The sequence below is a fragment of the Hylobates moloch genome, unplaced genomic scaffold (assembly GCF_009828535.3).
Source record: "Hylobates moloch isolate HMO894 unplaced genomic scaffold, HMol_V3 SCAFFOLD_7, whole genome shotgun sequence".
Taxonomy (NCBI): Eukaryota; Metazoa; Chordata; class Mammalia; order Primates; family Hylobatidae; genus Hylobates; species Hylobates moloch.
In genome coordinates this window covers 19052131-19074477 of record NW_026652282.1, presented here as the reverse complement: position 1 = coordinate 19074477, position 22347 = coordinate 19052131, and the positions used below count along the sequence as shown (strand labels likewise).

At 39.7% G+C, this 22347-nt stretch overlaps 1 protein-coding gene across 1 annotated transcript in view; it reads right to left on the bottom strand.

Annotated features, from left to right (window-relative positions):
• The window catches only part of PHEX (phosphate regulating endopeptidase X-linked), a 213056-nt gene that overhangs the window by 11905 nt on the left and 178804 nt on the right, over window positions 1-22347 (bottom strand). Inside the window, exons 14-18 of the mRNA XM_032757990.2 lie at window positions 20598-20652; window positions 14473-14540; window positions 11847-11977; window positions 7101-7166; window positions 5992-6096 (exon numbers count right to left, since the gene is read on the bottom strand). Coding sequence (XP_032613881.1) covers window positions 5992-6096; window positions 7101-7166; window positions 11847-11977; window positions 14473-14540; window positions 20598-20652 — 425 coding nt within the window. The remainder of the gene's footprint in view (window positions 1-5991; window positions 6097-7100; window positions 7167-11846; window positions 11978-14472; window positions 14541-20597; window positions 20653-22347) is intronic.

The window sequence follows — 22347 nt, the reverse complement described above, 5'->3', positions numbered from 1 at the left end:
AAGGAAGCTAAGAACCTCGAAAACAGGTTAGACGAATTGCTAACTAGAATAACCAGTTTAGAGGAGAACATAAATGACCTGATGGAGCTAAAAAACACAGCACGAGAACTTTGTGAAGCATACACAAGTATCAATAGCCGAATTGATCACGCAGAAGAAAGGATATCAGAGATTGAAGATCAACTCAATGAAATAAAGCAAGAAGACAAGATTAGAGAAAAAGGAGTGAAATGAAATGAACAAAGCATCCAAGAAATATGGGACTATGTGAAAAGACCAAATCTACGTTTGATTGGTGTACCTGAAAGTGATGGGGAGAATGGAACCAAGTTGGAAAACACTCTTCAGGATATTATCCAGGAGAACTTCCCCTCCCTAGCAAGAGAGGCCCACATTCACATTCAGGAAATACAGAGAACACCACTAAGATACATACTCCTCAAGAAGAGCAACCCAAGACACATAATCATCAGATTCACCAAGGCTGAAATAAATGAAGGAAAAAAGGTTAAGGGGAGCCAGAGAGAAAGGTTGGGTTACTGACAAAGGGAAGCCCATCAGACTAACAGTGGATCTCTCAGCAGAAACTCTACAAGCCAGGAGAGAGTGAGGGCCAATATTCAACAATCTCAAAGAATTTTCAACCTACAATTTCATGTCCAGCCAAACTAAGCTTCATAAGCAAAGGAGAAATAAAATCCTTTACAGACAAGCAAAGGCTGAGAGATTTTGTCACCACCAGGCCTGCCTCACAAGAGCTCCTGAAAGAAGCACTGAACACAGAAAGGAACAACTGGTACCAGCCATTGAAAAACATACCAAATTGTAAAGACCATCAACACTATGAAGAAACTGCATCAACTAATGGGCAAAATATCCAGGTAGCATCATAATAACAGGATCAAATTCACACATAATGATATTAACCTTAAATGTAAATGGGCTAAATGCCCCAGTTAAAAGACATAGACTGGCAAATTGGATAGAGTCAAGAACTATCAATGTGCTGTATTCAGGAAACCCATCTCACGTGCAGAGACACACGTAGGCTCAAAATAAAGGGATGGAGGAAGATCTACCAAGCAAATGGAAAGCAAAAAAAAGCAGGAGTGGCAATCCTAATCTCTGATAAAACAGACTTTAAATGAACAAAGATCAAAAGAGACAAAGAAGAGCATTACATAAATGGTAAAGGGGTCAATGCAACAAGAAGAGCTAACTATCCTAAATATATATGCACCCTATACAGGAACACCCAGATTCAGAAAGCAAGTTCTTAGAGACCTACAAAGAAACTTAGACTCCCACACAATAATAGTGGGAGACTTTACACCCCACTGTCAATATTAGATAAATGGGCAAAAAATTAACAAGGATATCCAGAACTTGAACTCAGCTCTGGACCAAGCGGACCTAATAGGCATCTACAGAACTCTCCACCCTAAATCAGTAGAATATATATTCTCCTCAGCACCTCATTGCTCTTATTGTAAAATTGATCACATAATTGGAAGTAAAACACTTCTCAGCAAATGCAAAAGAAAGAAAATCATAACAAACAGTCTCTCAGACCACAGTGCAATCAAATTAGAACTCAGGATTAAGAAACTCACTCAAAACCACACAGCTACATGGAAACTTAACAACCTGCTCCTGAATGACTACTGGGTAAATAACAAAATGAAGGCAGAAATAAAGATGTTCTTTGAAACCAATGAGAACAAAGACACAATGTACCAGAATCTCTGGGTGTGTAGGGGGAAATTTATAGCACTAAAGGCCCACAAGAGAAAACAGGAAGGATCTAAAATTGACACCCTAACATCACAATGAAAAGAACTAGAGAAGCAAGAGCAAACAAATTCAAAAGCTAGCAGAAAACAAGAAATAACTAACATCAGAGCAGAACTGAAGGAGATAGAGACACAAAAAGCCCTTCAAAAAAATCAATGAATCCAGGAGCTGGTTTTTTGAAAAGATCAACAAAATAGATAGACCACTAGCCAGGCTAATAAAGGAGAAAAGAGAGAAGAATCAAATAGATGCAATAAAAAATGATATAGAGGATATCACCAAGAATCCCACAGAAATTCAAACTACCATCAGAGAATACTGTAAACACTTCTATGCAAATAAACTAGAAAATCTAGAAGAAATGGATAAATTCCTGGACACATACACACTCCCAAGACTAAACCAGGTAGAAGTTGAACCCCTGAATAGACCAATAACAAGTTCTGAAATTGAGGCAGCAATTAATAGCCTACCAACCAAAAAAAAGTTGAGGACCAGACAGATTCACAGCCAAATTCTACCAGAGGTACAAATAGGAGCTGGTACCATTCCTTCACGAAGCTATTCCAAACCGTAGAAAAAGAGGGAATCCTCCCTAACTCATTTTATGAGGCCAGCATCATCCTGATACCAAAACCTGGCAGAGACACAACAAAAAAAAAGAAAATTTTCAGGCCAATATCGCTGATGAACATCTATGCGAAGATACTCAATAAAATACTAGCAAACCAAATCCAGCAGCACATCAAAAAGCTTATCCATCACATGATCAAGTCGGCTTCATACCTGGGATGCAAAGCTGTTTTAACATATGCAAATCAATAAACATAAACAGAACCAATGACAAAACCACATGATTATCTCAATAGATGCAGAAAAGGCCTTTGACAAAATTCAACACCCCTTGATGCTAAAAACTCTCAGTAAACTAGGTGTTGATGGAACGTATCTCAAAATAGTAAGAGCTATTTATGACAAACCCACAGCTAGTATCATACTGAATGGGCAAAAACTGGAAGCATTCCCTTTGAAAACCAGCACCAGACAAGGATGCCCTCTCTCTCACCACTCCTATTCAACATAGTATTGGAAGTTCTGGCCAGGGCAATCAGGCAAGAGAAAGAAATAAAGGGTATTCAAATAGGAAAAGAGGAAGTCAAATTGTCCCTGTTTGCAGATGACATGATTTATATTAAGAAAACCCCATCATCTCAGCCCAAAATCTCCTTAAGCTGATAAGCAACTTCAGCAAAGTCTCAGGATACAAAATCAATGCGCAAAAATCACAAGCATTCCTATACACCAATAACAGGCAAACAAACAGAGAGCCAAATCACGAGTGCACTCCCATTCACAATTGCCACTAAGAGAATAAAATACCTAGGAATCAATCCAACTTACAAGGGATGTGAAAGACCTCTTCAAGGAGAACTACAAATCACTGCTTAAGGAAATAAGAGAGAACACAAACAAATGCAAAAACATTCCATGCTCATGGATAGGAAGAATCAATATCATGAAAATGGCCATACTGCCCAAAGTAATTTAGAGATTCAATGCTATCCCCATCAAGCTACCATTGACTTTCTTCACAGAATGGAAAAAACTACTTTAAACTTCATAGGGAACCAAAAAAGAGCCCATATAGCCAAGACAATCCTAAGCAAAAAGAACAAAGCTGGAGACATCACGCTACCTGACTTTAAACTTTACTACAAGGCTACAGTAACCAAAACAGCATGGTACTGGTACCAAAACAGATATATAGACCAATGGAACAGAACAGAGCCCTCAGAAATAACACCACACATCTACCACCATCTGATCTTTGACAAACCTGCCAAAAGCAAGCAATGGGGAAAGGATTCCCTATTTAATAAATGGTGTTGGGAAAACTGGCTAGCCGTATGCAGAAAACTGAAACTGGATCCCTTCCTTACACCTTATACAAAAATTAACTCAAGATAGATTAAAGACTTAAACAAATGTAAGACCTAAAGCCATAAAAATCCTAGAAGAAAACCTGGGCAATACCGTTCAGAACATAGGCATGGGCAAAGACTTCATGTCCAAAACATCAAAAGCAATGGCAACAAAAGCCAAAATTGACAAATGGGATCTAATTAAACTAAAGAGCTTCTGCACAGCCAAAGAAACTATCACCAGAGTGAAGAGGCAACCTACAGAATGGGAGAAAATTTTTGCAATCTATCCATCTGACAAAGGGCTAATATCCAGAATCTACAAAGAACTTATACAAATTTACAAGAAAAAAACCTCATCAAAAAGTGGGCAAAGTGTATGAACAGACATTTCTCAAAAGAAGACACTTATGCAGCCAACAAACATATGAAAAATGCTCATTATCACTGGTCATTAGAGAAATGCAAATCAAAACCACTATGAGATACCACCTCATGCCTGTTAGAATGGTGATCATTAAAAAGTCAGGAAACAACAGATGCTGGAGAGGATGTAGAGAAATAGGAACGGTTTTACACTGTTGTTGGGAGTGTAAATTAGTTCAACCATTGTGGGAGACAGTGTGGCGATTCCTCAGGGATCTAGAACCAGAAATACCATTTGACCCAGCCATCCCATTACTGGGTATATACCCAAAGGATTATAAATCATGCTACTATGAAGATGCCATGCACACGTATGTTTATTGTGGCACTATTCACAATAGCAAAGACTTGGCGCCAACCCAAATGTCCATCAGTGATTGATAGACTAGATAAAGAAAATGTGGCGCATATACACCAAAAAAAGGATGAGTTCATGTTCTTTGCAGGGACATGGATGAATCTGGAAACCATCATTCTCAGTAAACTATCACAAGAACAGAAAACCAAACCCCGCATGTTCTCACTCATGAGTGGGAGTCGAACAATGAAAACACATAGACACAGAGAGGGGAACATCACACACCAGGGCCTGTTGGAGGGTTGGGGGCCAGAAGAGCTATAGCATTAGGAAAAATACCTAATGCAGGTGTTGGGTTGATGGGTGCAGCAAACTACCATGGCACATGTATACCTATGTAACAAAACTGCACGTTGTGCACATGTACCCCAGAACTTAAAGTATAATTTTTTGAAAAAGTATGAAACATCTGGCTTCTGGAATACATGTTATATAAATGAGGACAGATGCATCAAATAAGACCTAAGAATCCAGGCTTTCTAACCAGGAAAATCTAAAGACAGAATGTGATGATAGAAACAGGAAAACTAAAAGGAAAGTCATGTTGTTGATGACTAGAGTTTTGTTGACATTAGGTTGCTAAATAATAATTTATTTAGTGTTTTTATATTAGCTTTAAGAAATAAAAGATCCCAGGCAAGCAAGAATCCTTTGACCAGAGTGAATCATAGAAGACTTGTGTGGGAATGAGCTTACTTAGCAGTGAAAGCAAAGACTTAGGAACAAAAGGTTGTACTGATGAAAATTTTTGTCTAGCTTTGAGCATATTCATACACATTTGCCCACTGTGAGGCCATTCATTAGAACCTTTATTGACCTATCCCTGACTTCTTTGAAAAGGCTGCCTGTATGTTTATGACATAAACCAGTATAATAACTAATAAAGATTTGGCACTTGCCTCATTAGCCAGAGACTCAGGCTCAGAATTGTGCTTTATTTCGTGCACATCTTCCCTTTCAATTTCTGCTCCAGGAGCCTATTAAACTCACAAAAGAGTGACATGACTCTCCTTGCCTTTGTTCTTTTTCAGCTCTAGGGATCTCTGCATATGCATTAGACAGTTGGGAACATGACCCTGAGGGTCCCCCACAGGCTGAGAGTTGTGGCATAAAGTCAGCAAATGAGGCAGAGGAGGAGCAATATAGGAAAGAGCAGGCCCATGAAAGCCAAAGAACAAGTTATTAGAAACGGTTACAAATAGTATCAAACACATTAAGAAGTCAAGATACATTGAGGAACTATCAAATGAATTACCACAGGGCTGCTAACCCATTTGATTTAAAAAATACCAATAAACCTTGATTCAATCAGTTAATTAATTGTGTACTATAGAACATTAAGAAGGTGAGATTTACCCTGAAAATAATCAAGATAAAATTCTTGCTAAAGATCAAAGTCATGCCATTAAACGTTTGTTTGAAATCTTTGATCAAGGGAGCAAACTCAAGTCCTGCATCTCATCCCTGATGCCCCTTCCTCAGTCTACTCACATGAGCATAACTCAGGAAGAAGAGCTGGTTGTTGGTGAATGTGACGCCTGGTAGAAGAGGCTCCTCAACTCCCTGCCTTCCGTCATTTATCCATTTCCTGTAAGCCTGGTGAGAGAAGAAGAAGAGATGAGTCTCCGCAACGGTGGGTTTTCCTCTTTGCTTAGCTAGCACAGGAATAGCAAATATATACTACTGCCACGTGCAAAATGCATCAAGTCAAAATTTTCTTAAGAAAAGAAACACCTGGAAACACAAGTCCATGTCCTATTGCTTACCAGTGAGGCAGGTACACCTGCAAAAAGGCATTATGCTCAGTGTATACCAAAGCAGCTGGACCAAAGCATTCAGATGTTAAATAACGCTTGGGGAAGAAAAGCTGTTTTCTATTCCTAGCAGGGGACAAACAAATCTAACACAATGGCAAGGCCCCTATGGCAATACATTTTGGGGTCCGCATATTACCTTTTTTCATGTTGACACGTAAGAGAAAAACTACCATCTTCTAGTGCCCTCATTTTATAAAATAAAGTATATTTCAACTAGAATATAGGAAGGATATAACTGGGAATAACAGTCTAGTCATTAAATTGAATGCATTTAGCTTTATGAAATCTTTCTGCATTATCCTTATGCTTCTTATTTGACCACAAACTAGGGGATGATGAAAACGTTATCATGATACTATCACTTGGCCCAGTATATGAGAACCACGACCCTCTGGTCATAATTTAGAAGTCTGATATTTTAAGAGAAATTTACAGGAGGAGTACAGAAAGACCTGTACTCAAGGAAAACAAATGAACCTAGCCCCAAGGAGATTGCTGTAGCATGCTTCGATCTGATGGTGAATGTATTTTCTAAAAGCTATTCTTTAAATACATGATTCTTAATAACAAATATTATTCTTTAGGGTGACTTCACACCCCAAAAAGAAAAAAGAAATATAGTTCTATTTATATAATAGGGGCAATGGGGAGACACACTTCTATTTACAGAAATTCCATAATATCTAACTCCTCAAGAACATGGCTACGGTATGAATTGAGGTACACCCATATGGTGTTTTATGGCTTGATTTTTAGAACCACAGCAAATGTAGCAGCGCATACCCTAAAAGCTTCCCGCAGGCCTCCATTATCAGCAATATTTTCTCCCAGGGTCCTCTTCCCCTTGACCTAACAGAAAGAAAAAAGGAAAAAAAAAAAAAATGAGTGTTTCATGGTCAACTATCATTCAGCAAGAGGCATGAATATTATAGCAAGAAAAGTATCATATTTTAAAGAGAAAATCACATTCAATAAATCAGAGGTAGGCATAATATATATCTTAAGACGGCAAACTATCCTCAGCAAGGTGCTCCTAAATATAAGACTTCCTATTTTATTATGCTACACGCTTCTTTCTCACCTACCTCTTCATTCTAACCAATCTAGCCAGCTCCAATAAAATGTTAACAATATTCTGAGTGACTCTGGTTTAATGAGAAAAAACAGGAATGTCAATACACAGGTTACTTTCTCTGATTAACTCATATAATTTGAGTACTCTTCTCATTGTGCCTGTGTTTCCAAAAATTTACCATCCACACAGGAACAAGATTTCAAGACCAACTATCATCATATTTCCATGAAAAATTAAAAGGAAAGGGGTTCTCCTAGGGAACAAAAATCAAATAGAAGTAGTGCAGATGACAAGGTTGAGGTCTGCGATATGTATGACAACCAGCCAGCATGGTAAAAAAAATGGTTCCCAATATTCAAGATTGTTTCTTAAAACTTTAAATGAGCTAGGACACAAATATTCTAAACTAATACAGCCCACACGCCCAATCCAACCTGCTGCTTGTTTTTGTACAGGCTTCAAGGTAAGACTGGATTTTACATACTTCAACGACTGGGGAAAAATCAAAAGAATAATATTTTGTGGCACATGAAAATTATATGAAATTCAAATTTTGGTGTTCATAAATCAAGTTTTATTGGGACACAGCCATGCACATTCATATACATATTGTCTGTAGTTGCTCTCTTGCTACAATGGCAGAATTAAATATTGTAACAGAGACCATACGCCCCAGAAAGCCTAAATTTTTTACTATCTGGCCCTTTACAGAGAAGTCTTTCAACTCTTAAGTAATAGGCAGAATAATGGCCTCCCAAAGATGTCTGCGTCCTAATCCCTGGAATCTGTGAATAAGTTACCCTATTCACTGCAAAGAAAGATTCAGGCACAGAGGAATGGTCCCTACAAGATGAAGCTGGAAAAATAGAGCATGGCAAAGGAGACTTTTATGATGTGATTAAGGATCTTGAGATGCAGACTTTATCCTGGATTGTCCAGGTGGACCCAGTGTAATTACAAACGTTCTTACAAGAGGAAAAGGGAGGCAGGAGAGTGAGTGTCAGAGTGATGCAACACGAGAAGACTCCACTGGCCATTGCTGGCTTTGAAAAACGAAGGGGCCATGAGCTAAGGAATGTGGGCAGCCTCTAAAAGCTAGAAAAGGTGAGGAAACAGATACTCCCCTAGAACCTCTACAAAGGAATGTGGCCCTGCTGACACTTTGATTTTAGTCCACTGAGATCCATGTCAGACTTCTGACATACAGAACTGTATGATAATAAATGTATGTTATTTTAAGCTACTAAGTTTATAGTAACTTGTTATAGCAAGCAACAGAAAACTAATATACCTTGCTTTTAACTTTCAAGCCATGAATCTTACCAACGCTTTACTTTTAAGCTAGCCCAGCCACCCAGGTATCAAGCAATATCAATGAATAAAAACAAATCTTTGGAAAATATTATTCACTGTAATCACTCAGGACCCTCCTAGCTTCAGTATAAAAAAGCTACCATTCCTGCTTTACGTTTATTCTTTGTTATCCACAATCCTATGAGGTAAGTGCTAATTACCACCATCCTTGCTCAACAAATGAGGATCTAAAGCTCAGAGTATGCAGCAGATGTCGATATCCCACCAGATCCCCTTTTCTACCTAAACCGTGCACCCATTCCCACAACTGCTAACAGCTCAGATCAACCTTAGCTTATGGGAATTACCTCATCTGGAGACTGCTGGGAGGTTATAACCCACCTTCCAGTAATCGACTGATGTGCAGTTTGAACAGCCCAGTACCTGGGCTGAACAATTTCTGTAGTGCAATTCGTGCTCCAGAATCCTCTGTGGAATCGGGGTGAGGCTAAACATTTCCTGAAACCAACAGGTTTCCCTCATTCCATTATAGGTTTTTCCTGAAACTACTTTCTGAAGAAATCACTGACCTAGGCTGGGTGCGGTGGCTCACACCCGTAATCCCAGCACTTTGGGAGGCCAAGGCGGGCAGATTGCCTGAGGTCAGGGGTTCGAGACCAGCCTGGCCAACATGAAGAAACTCCATATCTATTAAAAATACAAAAATTAGCCAGGCGTGGTGGCTGGCGCCTGTAATCCCAGCTACTGGGGAGGCTGAGGCAGGAGAATTGCTTGAACCAGGGAGGCAGAGGTTGTAGTGAGCCGAGATCACACCACTGCACTCCAGCCTGGGTGACACAGTGAGAGGCTGTCTCAAAAAAAATCAATGACCTAAGGAACCCCTTCTTGGGCTCTGCTTCTAGTGAACCTAAGACAGAGTGATGAAGTAAACTGCTCGCATGTCACTGGGATTCGAACCCAAGCAGTCTTCTGTCTCCAGAGCCTTTGCTTCCTAATATGCTACTTTCTCAAGTCCCAACTCCTCTTGGCTCTTGAAGATTATGATTATATCCACTCCTGCTTAAATTTAATCTTCTTCCTTTTTACTCTGAGGGTTTTGTGTGTGTGTGTGTGTGTGTGTGTGTGTGTGTGTGTGTGTGTGTGTTCTGAGACAGGGTCTCTCTCTTTCACCCACACTGGGGTGCAGTGGTGTGAGCATATCTCACTATAGGGTTCAAACAATTCTTCCACCTCAGCCTCCTGAGTAGCTGGGACTACAGGCATGCACCACTACACCCAGCTAATTTTTAAAAAAATTTTCTGTAGAGACAGGGTCTCCGTATGTTTCCCAGGCTGGTATCAAACTCCTAGGTTCAAGTGATCCTCCCACCTTGGCCTTCCAAAGTGTTTAGAATACAGGCATGAGTCACCATGCCCAGCCATTCACTCTAAGCTAAGCTTTATATCTAATTTAGAGCCTTTTGGAGCAGCCTCACCCCTCTGGCTCCTTGAACTCTGGTCTGCCTCAGTAGACCACATGGCCCTAGGTTTGGACTGTCAAGACTCAATAGCTACGAAAAGGAACAACAACAACAACAAAAGACTCAACAGCTGCTAACAGTCTGCATCTGCAGTGCCCCATCTGGGCTCCCCCAAATTCACTACAAAGCAAGATTCAGGCACAAAGGAATGGCTCCTATAAATGAAGCCAGAAAAATAAAGCATGGCCCTTATATCCACAAAGGAAGCCACCCACTGTCCTGTGGGAATGAAACTGAAGCTGTTTTCTGATGGTTAAGTGGATTTATGCTAAGACAGCCATGCCCTTTCTATCGTCCTTGTGACAAAGGTACACATTTGTCAGGATTAAGTTTCAATCTCTGACACTTTGGCCAAAATGAATGGTGAAGAGCAGTCCACCCACACATCACCCAGATATAAAATGAACTTAAAATAAGAACCTGAGCGTGATATAGGGGAAGCAGTATGGACTTTGGAGTCGTACAGACACAAACTCTAATCTAGACTCTACCATGGGTTTTAATCTCTTTGAACCTCAGTTTAAATCCTTTGAACCTCATATGTAAAACCTGTACACTCAGTAATACCTATACCTCTCAGGACAAGTATGGGGATACATTTGTTTCAGTTAAGTGAAAAGTTTCACCTTCGTGCCTGTATAGAATAATCATCAGGAAATATAAATTCCCTTCCTCCAAGAAAACTGTTCTATTGTTTATTGGGGTTTTTTTAACCCAAAAATCTTTGGCTTTGTTTTTTCCTGGGATAGGGTACTAATGAGTGTGTCACAAAGGATCAGGAATATTAACTATCTTTTATTGAGCACTTGCTTTATGTCAGGGCTTGTGCTAGTGCTCCACATTGCTTTGCTCATTTAATTCTTACAGCAAATCCATGAGTTCAGAAACATTGACCCATTTCACAGATGAAGATGCTGAGACTCAGGAACATTAAGTAACTTGCCCAAGTTCATAAAACTAGTTGAACCTAGATTTGGACCCATGTCTGACTCTAGAACCCCTTTCTGCTATGCTTTTCTTGAAGCAACATATACTCCAGATGAATTTTCACAGTGTGAAAACCGCTGCACTATATAGAGATACATAGAAGCACCCATTTTAGGTCTTCTCATGTCACAGTTGTAGATATTTAAAAATATATAGGCAGAGAAATGGCTGTCCAGGACACTGATAAAAGAGCTAGACACCGTTCAAGGATACAGACTCTAGTTTCTCTGCCTGAATGAGCAGTGGTCTCACTTGGGCTGAGCATGGTTTAAGAACCAGGAGAACCAAGTCAGTGTTTATAAACATTCCCTTTAAAAGAAGCACATGGATTTTTACCTAAATTCATCTACAAGTATAATAGATTTGAGGTGTAGCAAGGATTTAGGTATTTTTCCAGCCCTAGTAATATATCAGGAAAAAGTTCATGCCTGGTTGAGGTTAAGGGATGACCAAGCCCCAACCCCAAAGATTCTGATTCAGCAGGTATGGGGTAGGACTCAAGAATGTTCCCAGGGAAGACAGATGCTGTTGATGTTGTAAACACGCTTTGAGAACCAATGGTTTGAAGCAAGCTAATGTCCAAATGAGGAAAAATGAACCACAAGGTGCCCCCTTAGCCACAGTTGTACTCACATTTAAGCCAGCTTTCTTCCAATAATAGTTGCTATACTGGTTAATCATGCACTTTGTTTTTTCCTTAAACTTTTCTTCTGATTCAGTAGACCACCAAGGATCCAGGTTTCCATTTTTATCATATTTTCTACCTAGCAAAAAGAAAAGTTCGAAGACATTTGTGTTATTTATGGAAACTAAATTCATCTTTCCTTTCCCTCACCTCGACAAGCCTTCAAAAAGCAGTCATAACAGCAGGGAACACTCTTCCTGAGATCAGCTCCTGCATTCTCTCCAATGTCACAGGTTAATTGTAAAAAGGGTGAAAAGGATAAAGACAATTGAGGAAGTTCTTTCCTTCTAAGGAACAAAGAGCACCTTAAAAATGAGATTCATCCATTTATTACATATACTAGTCTTATTCAATCTTGGATTCTGTGTCTTCACCTGATTTGACCCAAAATGTTCACTGGATTATGAAATAAAATGGCTTCATTCAGAAAGCCCATGGAGGCAATCAGAGCATTACTACCAGTGAAATTCCAAATGATCCATAGGAATAGCCCCAGTGAGTCATCTGTACTGTGCGATCATAGACCCTGACTCAGCCCTATAAGAACCTGTTTCCTCCGAGTTGCCAGGAGCTGAAAGACACATAAAACCTCTGTTATGAATCATTCCACAGCCACTAGTGTGGATGGAAAACCCATCTGTCCTGCTTAGACAAGGAAGATTACTCTAAAAAGAAAACTTGCAATACGAATGAAAATCTCCAAAACATAATGGGAAGAAAGATTATACATGCTTTCTTGCTATGTGCTCACTCTTCATTTTCTCTACATCCTTTGAAACAAAATTTGGATGCTGCTAAACTGTCTTCTATATTCAAGGTTACTATGAGAATCAGACGCATCGTTTAAATTTAATTATACAGAGAGCTTACAAAAAAGTCCCATAAGTAAAGTTGTTAATTGGAACAATCCAAAACTCTTCAGCGAGGCTACATACTACTAACACCACCCCCTGGGGTAATATGGAGTCACTGTCCTCTACCCACTCACCAACCAATCATTAAATAGGTACCGGGCATGTACTTATATGTGCAATGCACTGTTCTAAGCATTGGTTACAGAGTGAAATTGCCACTATTAGATTCAGTCCTTTGAGAAAGACTCCAGAAGTTCTCTAGAAGGTTCTGGGGAGGAACTGTACTTAAATTTCCTATCAAGAGAGGCCCAGAACGAAGAAAGGATTATTAGCTTTTTTTTTACTTAGCTAAGACTCTCATCTCAGATAAACCAAACACCCAAACGCAGAAAGTCTAGTTCTGCAGAGTCAGATAACTACAAGTCAGCCACATTTTAACAGAGAAGGGAAGACCAGGGGAGCAAAAAATCTAGGTGATTAAGGAAGGGCTGGTGGGAGTACAGGAAGACTTTTCTAGAAGAGCCAAAGGGTCTCTGGCCCTGGGGTAGGCATCCAGGAAAGGATGCTGGAGATACTACAGGGATGGAAGAAAGAGGTCCCCTTCTATATAACGTTGCCTTAGGGCAGCTGGTTCCTGAGACTGCCTGTAAATCATTGTGAGGGTGTGGATGTGATAGTAATTTGCTACTAATCCGTAAGTTTCAGAGATTTCATGTGGCCTTCTGATAATACTCCAAAGTTAAAGGAGAAAAGAGTGCTGATTAACGATGATGAGGACTCTCAAAGGAAGCCATTTCTTTAGTTTATGTCATATTCTGCTTTTTCCTTTTGCTTAAATGTCATCAGGATACAAAGCATATCCTATTACATAGATTATCAGGAAAGTATAGACTTTAAAATAATCAGAATAGGCTGGGCGTGGTAGCTCATGCCTGTAATCCCAGCATTTTGGGAAGCTGAGTTGGGCAGATCACGAGGTCAGGAGATCGAGACCATCCTGGCCAACGTGGTGAAACCCCATCTCTATTAAAAATACAAAAATTAGCTGGGCATAGTGGCACGTGCCTGTAATCCCAGCTACTCGGGAGGCTGAGGCAGGAGAATCACTTGAACACGGGAGGCCGAGGTTGCAGTGAGCCGAGATTGCACCACTGCACTCCAGCCTGGCGACAGAGCTAGACTCCATCTCAATAATGATAATAATAATGATAATCAGAATATAAGCCAGTATAGAGAAAAATATAGATTAAGCATTGCATAATCTTCGAAATCGTAAAAGGGAACCAGCCAGCCAAGCTCCAGAGTCCTAACTCAACGAGTCCTAACTTGGCAGCATGTATAATCATCGTTGGAGCAGAGCTTGCTCCTCCAGGGAGAATATCTCAAGACGATGAATAAATGACAAAGGGAGAAGCTATAAATCAATCTCTGTAACTACGGTGGCAGCTACAGCAATCCTGATCTAAATGCAAAGCTAATTTTATTGAAATTACAAGGCTGCTTTTTAAAGTCTACCCCGATCACCAATGGGAACAATTGTTTATTTATTGCAAGCCATCACAGCAAGACACGGTGAAAAGTTTTCAATCAGCAATCATATTGCTTTGGATAATCTTCAAGCTATGATGCTGCTGCTATGCAAAGATAATCATAACAATTAACATCCATATAGTCAACATTATTATAAAAGCAGCAGCTTATAAAATGAACCAGTACTCACCATTATTATCAAATCCATGTGTAAATTCATGTCCGACAATTACTCCTATAGCACCATAACTCAGAGATCTATGGCATAAATACATAATTTGGAGACAATTACAAGCATGAATCTCAGAGCATAATCCTTTAATTTTTTCAATGGAAAGCCAAGATAAACTGCTTTCTAGTAACCATGGTAATAACAATCTAATAACCATACCCATAAAGCTGTAAAAAATCTAAACATACCTTCCAATTGAAATAGACAAAGAAAATATAAATTCTAACATTGTCATTATTACCACATATGAACCTTAGCGCCCTACTCTCTGAAATTAGGGATGTGAAAGAGATGATTTCTAAAGTCCCTTTCAGCCTTAAGATTCCTATGATTTTATATCTGCTGTAGCTATATATTTATGAACACCTAAAACAGGGCTTGAAAAGATCCTGTCAGTAAATGCATCATTTATTTTTTATCTGGAAACTTGTTGAAAAGTCACTATAGTCTTAGAAGTTAAATTGTTTTCCAAATGTAGTCATAAAAAAAGGAATAGAGATTAAAAGGGATCACTCTATTTTCAAAGGTAGTCACATTCCTCTTTCTGTTGAAAACTGAATAGCAAAGATTTGAAAAAGGTGCCACATTATTTCTCTTCACCTCTGAAGAAGCATGTGGTAGATTATCTATAAAAGGGGCCACCAACAATTCTACCTACCCCTGAATGCACATAGCCCCTCCTCCCATCAAGAGACAGTCTATTTCCCTCTGCTTGAATTTGGACTGGCCTTGGGACTTGCTATGGCCAACAGAATGCAGTGGAAGGGGTCAGGTATGACTTCTGGGTCTAGGCCTCAAGAAACTAAGTAGCTTCCGTTTTCCACCTTCTTGGAAGTCACTTGCAAAGAAGTTCAACTACACAGCTAGAGGGAATGAGGCCAAATGAAGCAAGCAAGAAACCCCAGAAGTTGAGAGACTCCAAAGGAAGAGAGAGAGGCCCTGCCATGCCCCAGCCATGACAGCCAGCCCAACTGGGGCACAGACAGGTGAGTGAAGTTGCCTTCACTCACCTGTCTGTGAGTCCAGCCCTAGTTGAGCGACCCCGGCCAGCACCATACAGAGCAGAGACCAGCTGTCTCAGCTCAGTCCTGCCCAAATTACAGAATCATGAGCTAATAAATGGTTGCTTGGTGGTGCTTTGTTACATAGCAAAGCATATTAAGAATATATGAAGAAATCAATCATGGGGTTTCCATATGTATGTCTGGGACTTTCTCTCTCAAATATAAGTTCTGTTGAGGCCACTCTCTTATCTACTTGTTCATTGCTAAATCCTCTATGCCTTGTACAGAGTAAGAAAGTAACAATGATTTAACTAATTGATTAGTTAACTTTACCATCTCATGCAAGTGACAGATCTATATGTATCTTAATTTAGTCATTTAACCTGTGGATGAGAATTACACACCACTTACAATCCTTATTGTGAAGATTCTTCATGAGATTTGTAATTATGCTAAAAATATCTCACAGTTAGTTCCTGACATGCAACATCAAAGTCACCCAGCAAATAGATAGGACCCATAACTGAAAGGAATGGAAATTTTTAAAGTAATATGTTATTACAGGACATAATGATCCTTGCCATGCTAATTGTTTGTCTCAACTACACCCAAGGAAGTGGTGTAAGATTTAATTTTTCCCCTTGGTGGCAATTCTTTCCTTTGTTATTTCTTTCCTGTAAGGTAATTTGCATTTGAAAAAATGCTTCCTACTGTTTTTCCATCATTGCAAACCTTTATTAAAGAAGTAAGAGTGAAATTATTCATTTCAATCATAGAGCTATCATAGCAGTGTGGGACAAACTTGTAATTTTACACAGTGTTAATTTTTGCGGCAGTAGCTATCAGTGCGCAGATTGCAACATTTAGTTTTTCCAGGTCTCTCAGCTCTGAGAATAAGTACTTGATCCTCTACATCCCTCAGTCAATGCTGTTGACTGGATGAATTGAAGGCATGAACAATGGAAGCTTATAGAAATTGCTGTGCAATAAATGTCCTTTAAGCGGGGCTGCTCCAACAAGCTTCCTATTTGCAAAAGGTAATAGGGAATTCAGAAAATGATTGAATCATTGTAAATTTCAATTCTCAGTTATTTAATCACAATCCTTTGGACAAGAGATAAAGAAAAAGTAATTTTATATGACTAAGCCTGACAATAATAATATTTCATAATATTAGATTCATGTCCTCTATTTTATCAATGAAGAGTATTTAAATTGGCATGTCATTGGCCGGGCGTGGTGGCTCACGCCTGTAATCCCAGCACTTTGGGAGGCTGAGGCAGGCGGATTACCTGGGGTCGGGAGTTCGAGACCAGCCTGACCAACATGGAGAAACCCCGTGTCTATTAAAAATACAAAATTAGCTGGGCATGGTGGCGCATGCCTGTAATCCCAGCTACTTGGGAGACTGAGGGAGGAAAATCACTTGAACCCGGGAGGCGGAGGTTGCAGTGAGCTGAGATCATGCCTTTGCACTCCAGCCTGGGCAACAAGAGCAAAACTCTGTCTCGTAAATAAATAAATAAATAAATAAGCATAAAAAAATAAACTCGCCCTTTTAAAATGCAACCATGACTGGCTGGCCAGAAACTGGAAGATTTCTTGCACTGAAATCTAGTCTTCCAAAAATAAAATGGAGAAGACACCACTTTTACTACCTACTCAGTTTCTCTTTTGTTCTTATTACTCAATGGGTTTAACATATGCACCGGATTTGCTGTCAGCAACAGAACAACTATACTGCTGTCTAGCTTAACCATGATCTCACACTGTTATCAAGTAAGGGCTGCCCTATGCCTGAATCATAAATTCATAAAAATTTCTGAGTTGGAAATGGCTTAGAGGTCATCTACTCCAACTTCCTACTAGAGGAATGGGCCGCCTCTAGAAAAACCCATTCAAATGGTCATAATACTCTGCTTGGGTATTTCCAATGACCAAGAGCTCATCCCCTTCTAAGGTAACCCATTCCCTCTTTGGGCGGGTCTAAACATAATAGCTCTCCATTATGCTGATCTGAAATGTCTTTTCTATGGCTCCCATCTATTGGTCTAGTGTAGCCTCTAACTGAACACCTGCTGAATCTCCTGAATATAATAAGTCATTCTACCACCTTAATTTCCTTCAAAAATATGCAGACAGTTATGAGGTTCCCCTTCAAGTGTTATTAAGTTCTTTCCATTCTTATTCTTCAGTCATGAATTCTAGATCAGCATTTCCCAAAACACAGGGGAGTTTGGGAACCTCTACGTTTCGAAGGATGGTTACCAGAGTCTGGGAAGGGTGGTGGGGGGCTGGGGTCAGAAGTGGGGATGGTTAACGGGTACAACAAAGGTAGTTGTGTTAAACACATCTAAATAGGTTTCTTTCTTGCAGAGCTTCTAGGAAATTTTTATGGTGATAATTATTATGATTCCCCAAAACTGAGGGAAGGGGAGGATGACTTACCTCTATTACTATTTCATGGAACACACACTTTGGGAAATGTTGTCTTCAACCATTTACAGTCCTGATTCTCTCTTCTGGAAACAATTTAGCTTGTTCATGCCCCATAATTAGACTCAACACTCAGGTGAGGACTAAGCTGACCACTGTGAGCAGAAAAGGATACCCACTCCCTTGATTCTGGAGGCTATCCATTTATTAATACAGAATAGATGAACGTATGGGAAGCCATCTCACTGGACCATGACTCCCATGTCTTTAGCATCTTCATATTCCCAATGCTGAGTACCCAAATGATACATAATAGCTGTTCATTAAGTGGATGAGGACAAAGAAGTCTTTAGGAAAAAAAAACTCTCTTTCACACTCAAATATTAACTATGACCTAGCCTAAGGTACAAACAAATAGACACTAACATGCTCACAGACCCAATAAACAAATCACTTAATCAATAACTAACTTCAGAAATCTAAACAGACTATTTCCTAGTCCCCAGCTATATAACCACAATAATAGAAGCTCAGTTAAATTGTTAACAATAAGCAGAATCAAAGAATTATAGGACTTTTTTAGTTTGAAGGGAGCTTAAAGAACATTTATCCTAAATCTTTAATTTTATATATATATATATATTTCTAAACTTAAAAGCAGGGCAAGTTGATTCCAAACATCTGAACACCAAAGAAAACTATGCAGCTGAGGCCTGGGATATTATTAATGGATTTGGTTAAATAAGAACCTGGAATTTTTACTTATTCTAACAATGGTGCTTCCCTGTAGTAAGCTTTATTGATTGCTGCCCATGTCCTCGTAGCCCTCACTATTTTTGAGCACACTGATCTGACAGCCTTCAAACGTCAGCACCTGAAACTAGTTGCCTAAGGACTTTCTCCAGCTACTAGAGCCCTCTTGGCCTAGGATGGGCACTGCCAGGTACCCCTGGTAGGAGCCCTCAATCAATGATGGAAGGTGAGTTGGAGGATAAATACCCCAGCTCCCATGTCCCTGAGGTGGGATCACTCTGAAGCATGTTTTACAGTTCCCCAGCAAGATTGAGCTCCAGCTGCCCATGGTGATAACTGGCTTTGTAACACACATGTGGTAGGTGGAATGGCGGCCTACAAAAGATGTCCATATGCTAATCTTTGGAACCTGTGAATATGTTACGTTACACAGTAAAGGGCAATTAAAGCTGCAGACGGAATTAAGGTTGCTAATCGGTTGACCTTAAAACGGGAAGATTATCCTGAATTATCTGAATGGTACCAATGTGATTACAAGGGTCCTTATAAGTAGAAGGGAGAGACAGAAGATGAGAGTCAGAAGGAGATGTGACTATGGAACTTTAAAGATGGAGGAAGAGGTCATGAGCCAAGGAATGTGGGCCCCCTCTAGAAACTAGAAAAGGCAAGAAAACAGATTCATCTCTAGAGCTTCCAGAAAGGAAAGTAGCCCTGCCGACAACTTGATTTTAGCCCAGTGAGAACCAGTTTGGACTTCTGACCTACAGAACTATAAGCTTATAAGTTTATGTCATTTGAAGCCACTAAGTTTGTAGTAATTCATTTTGGCAGCCATAAAAGACTCACAGGACACAATTCATTTGGCTTATTCCCCTCACTGTCTCAATTCTCCACTCCCCCTGCTGGTGTTTCCTTGTACCACCTCCCGAAAGAACTAATTGCACTTGAATACTTATCACAAGGTCTGCTACTGGGAAAGCCCAAAGGCCAAATGAAAACATTGCCAACATATTTCTCTTATTGATATATTTATGGGAATCTATATCTTTTAAACCTACATATTTTTAAATTGTCATATATCCAAACCAAAACACAAGAGACTCAATGTATAGAATCAAGACTAAAATTTTCCATGCATTAAAACAACAAAGCAAGTAAAAAGTATATAATAGAAATGGTGATATTATTGACATCAAATATTATCAGAATCCCTACTATGTATGGAAATTGTGAATTACATGAGTCTACAATCTGTTGGTATTAAAATGACCTTTAAACTGGTATCCCTAAGTCCATACACTACCAATTTTGACTTATTCTGTAGCTACACAGGTTACATTTCTAAAGATAAATTCAATTGTCTTACTAACTTGCTCAAAAATTTCAATATTTTCTATTGCCTGTTAGTATCCAAGCTCCTCATCTGCCACGCAGAGCCCTCCAATATCAAACCTCAATCTTCTTTTCCACTACTTCCTTTCATATACCATTTGGGCTAGCCAAACTAGACTCTGCCATTATAGAAACACTTTTCCCTCCTTATCTCACACTGTTTCTTCTACCTGGAATGGTTTTAGACTCATCCCATCAATTCAAATCCCAACAATCCTTCAATGTCCAAATACTGGTAGTGTGAGTTAATGGGTAAGAGAATAAATGCACAAAAATCAAAGCCACCTATGTGTAAGTTGGCCTTCCTGTCCAGCCATACACCCTGGTAACAAGGATCAGAAAACAAATACCTAAAGTGATAAGAGTACAGCCGACCCACGCCAGATTCCATGGCTTCTTTCTGCTGAACAGCCTTTGGCTTTGTTTCTTCTGTCCTCTACCAAAGCAACATGTTCTTCCTAATTGGTCAGTAACTGGTTTCTGTACTCATTTACTCACCGAGGATATTCTGTTCCCCAAAAGAAAGGCTTCTGGAGCTCTCCTGCTGGAAATCCTGTGAGAAAGAAAAAATGTTGAGAGATTGATTCAATGATGAGTACCCGGTTCTAGCTATAACACTGAGGTTTCAAAGACCCATCTGAAAGGCACTCCTCCTGGCACTGGGAGCCCTCTAAGAGATCTAGCTGTCTCAATGATATCAATTCAACTGAGTTTGAAATAAGTGTATTAAAGGTTTCAGGGAAACCATTTTGCACTGGTACACTATTGGCAATGTCCAGCCTGCTGTAAGCTGGGCTCCTTCATACATGGCATGCTCATGAGGCTTCAGGCTATCCAGCAGCTTTGCCTGATACAGAAAGGGCCAGCTTCGTGGGCATGCAACCTGTGTAGTCACACGGGCCCCACACAGAGAAGGGTCCTGCACTTAGTTTAATCCTCTCCTGCCACTATCTTGAAATTCTTAATGATTTTATCTTTGAACTTGTATTTTTTGAGTGGAGACTGAGGGGACAATGGAACATGTGTGTGTGAGCAGAGAAAATGTGCACAATATGTGTCTGTTGTTCCTAGGAGCCCCATTTACACACAGCATTCACAGTGCCCCAGGAGCACAGGACTCCATCAGGCCCATAGTGCATGGGGGTTCAGCGAGATGCCAAACAAATACAAGGTAAATACAATACATCTAGAACTGAGTAAGCTCTGATAGCCCTAAGAGGCCATACTTTCCATTCAAACCAGAATTTGCTTCAACCACCAAAAGAAGGTAGTGGCATTCTAAGAAACATGAATGACCAAGGAATCCTGTCATAACCTTTCTTATACCAGTTACTTCCCTGTATTGGCCAAACACCTACACTGAAAATGATGACAGAAAAGGGCAGAGAAAGGGTGAATTATATGGTTTGGCTCTGTCCCCACTCAAATCTCACCTTGAATTGTATTAATCTCCATGTGTCAAGGGTGGGGCCAGGTGGAGATAACTGAATCATAGGAGCGGTTTCCCCCCTACTGTTCTCATGGTAGTGAATAAGTCTCATGAGATCCAATGGTTTTATAAAGGGGAGTTCCCCTGCACAAGCTCTCTTGCCTGCCGCCATGTAAAACATGACTTTGCTCCTCTTTTATCTTCCACAATAATTGTGAGGCCTCCTCAGCCATGTGGAACTGTAAGTCCATTAAACCTCTTACCTTTATGAATTACCCAGTCTCCAGTATGTCTTTATTAGCAGTGTGAGAACAGACTTAATACAATAACCTATAGATTCTTTTCCTTTTAGTCCTTCTTTACTCATCAGTAAACCAAAGGTAGAGAGTATGGTAGACTGTACGTGTATTAAGAAGTGAAATAAAAACAGTTGAGTTTTGTTCAGCATTTCCTCCATGCTGGTAAGAACAAAATACATATGCACATACAAGCTACAAAATACAAACTGTGTAATTTTGGTGATTCCACATACAAGTTAAATGCTCTTATGTTTGCATTTAAAACTGACATTGCACAATATTGAGATGAAAAGTAACACTCATGCTAATGACTTAGGTCTTTAATTTTTCTTAGAGTAGCATTGAATAGCAAATAAAACAATACCATGACAAGTTGAAAGAGAAAGGCCATGAAAGATAGGGCAAGGCTTTACGTTTTAGCCCCCTCAATGGCATTTTTTCCTGCTTTTGGAACAAGAGGCCCCACATTTTTATTTTGCACTGGGCTTCCCAAATTATGTATCTGACATTGAGTGCAGAT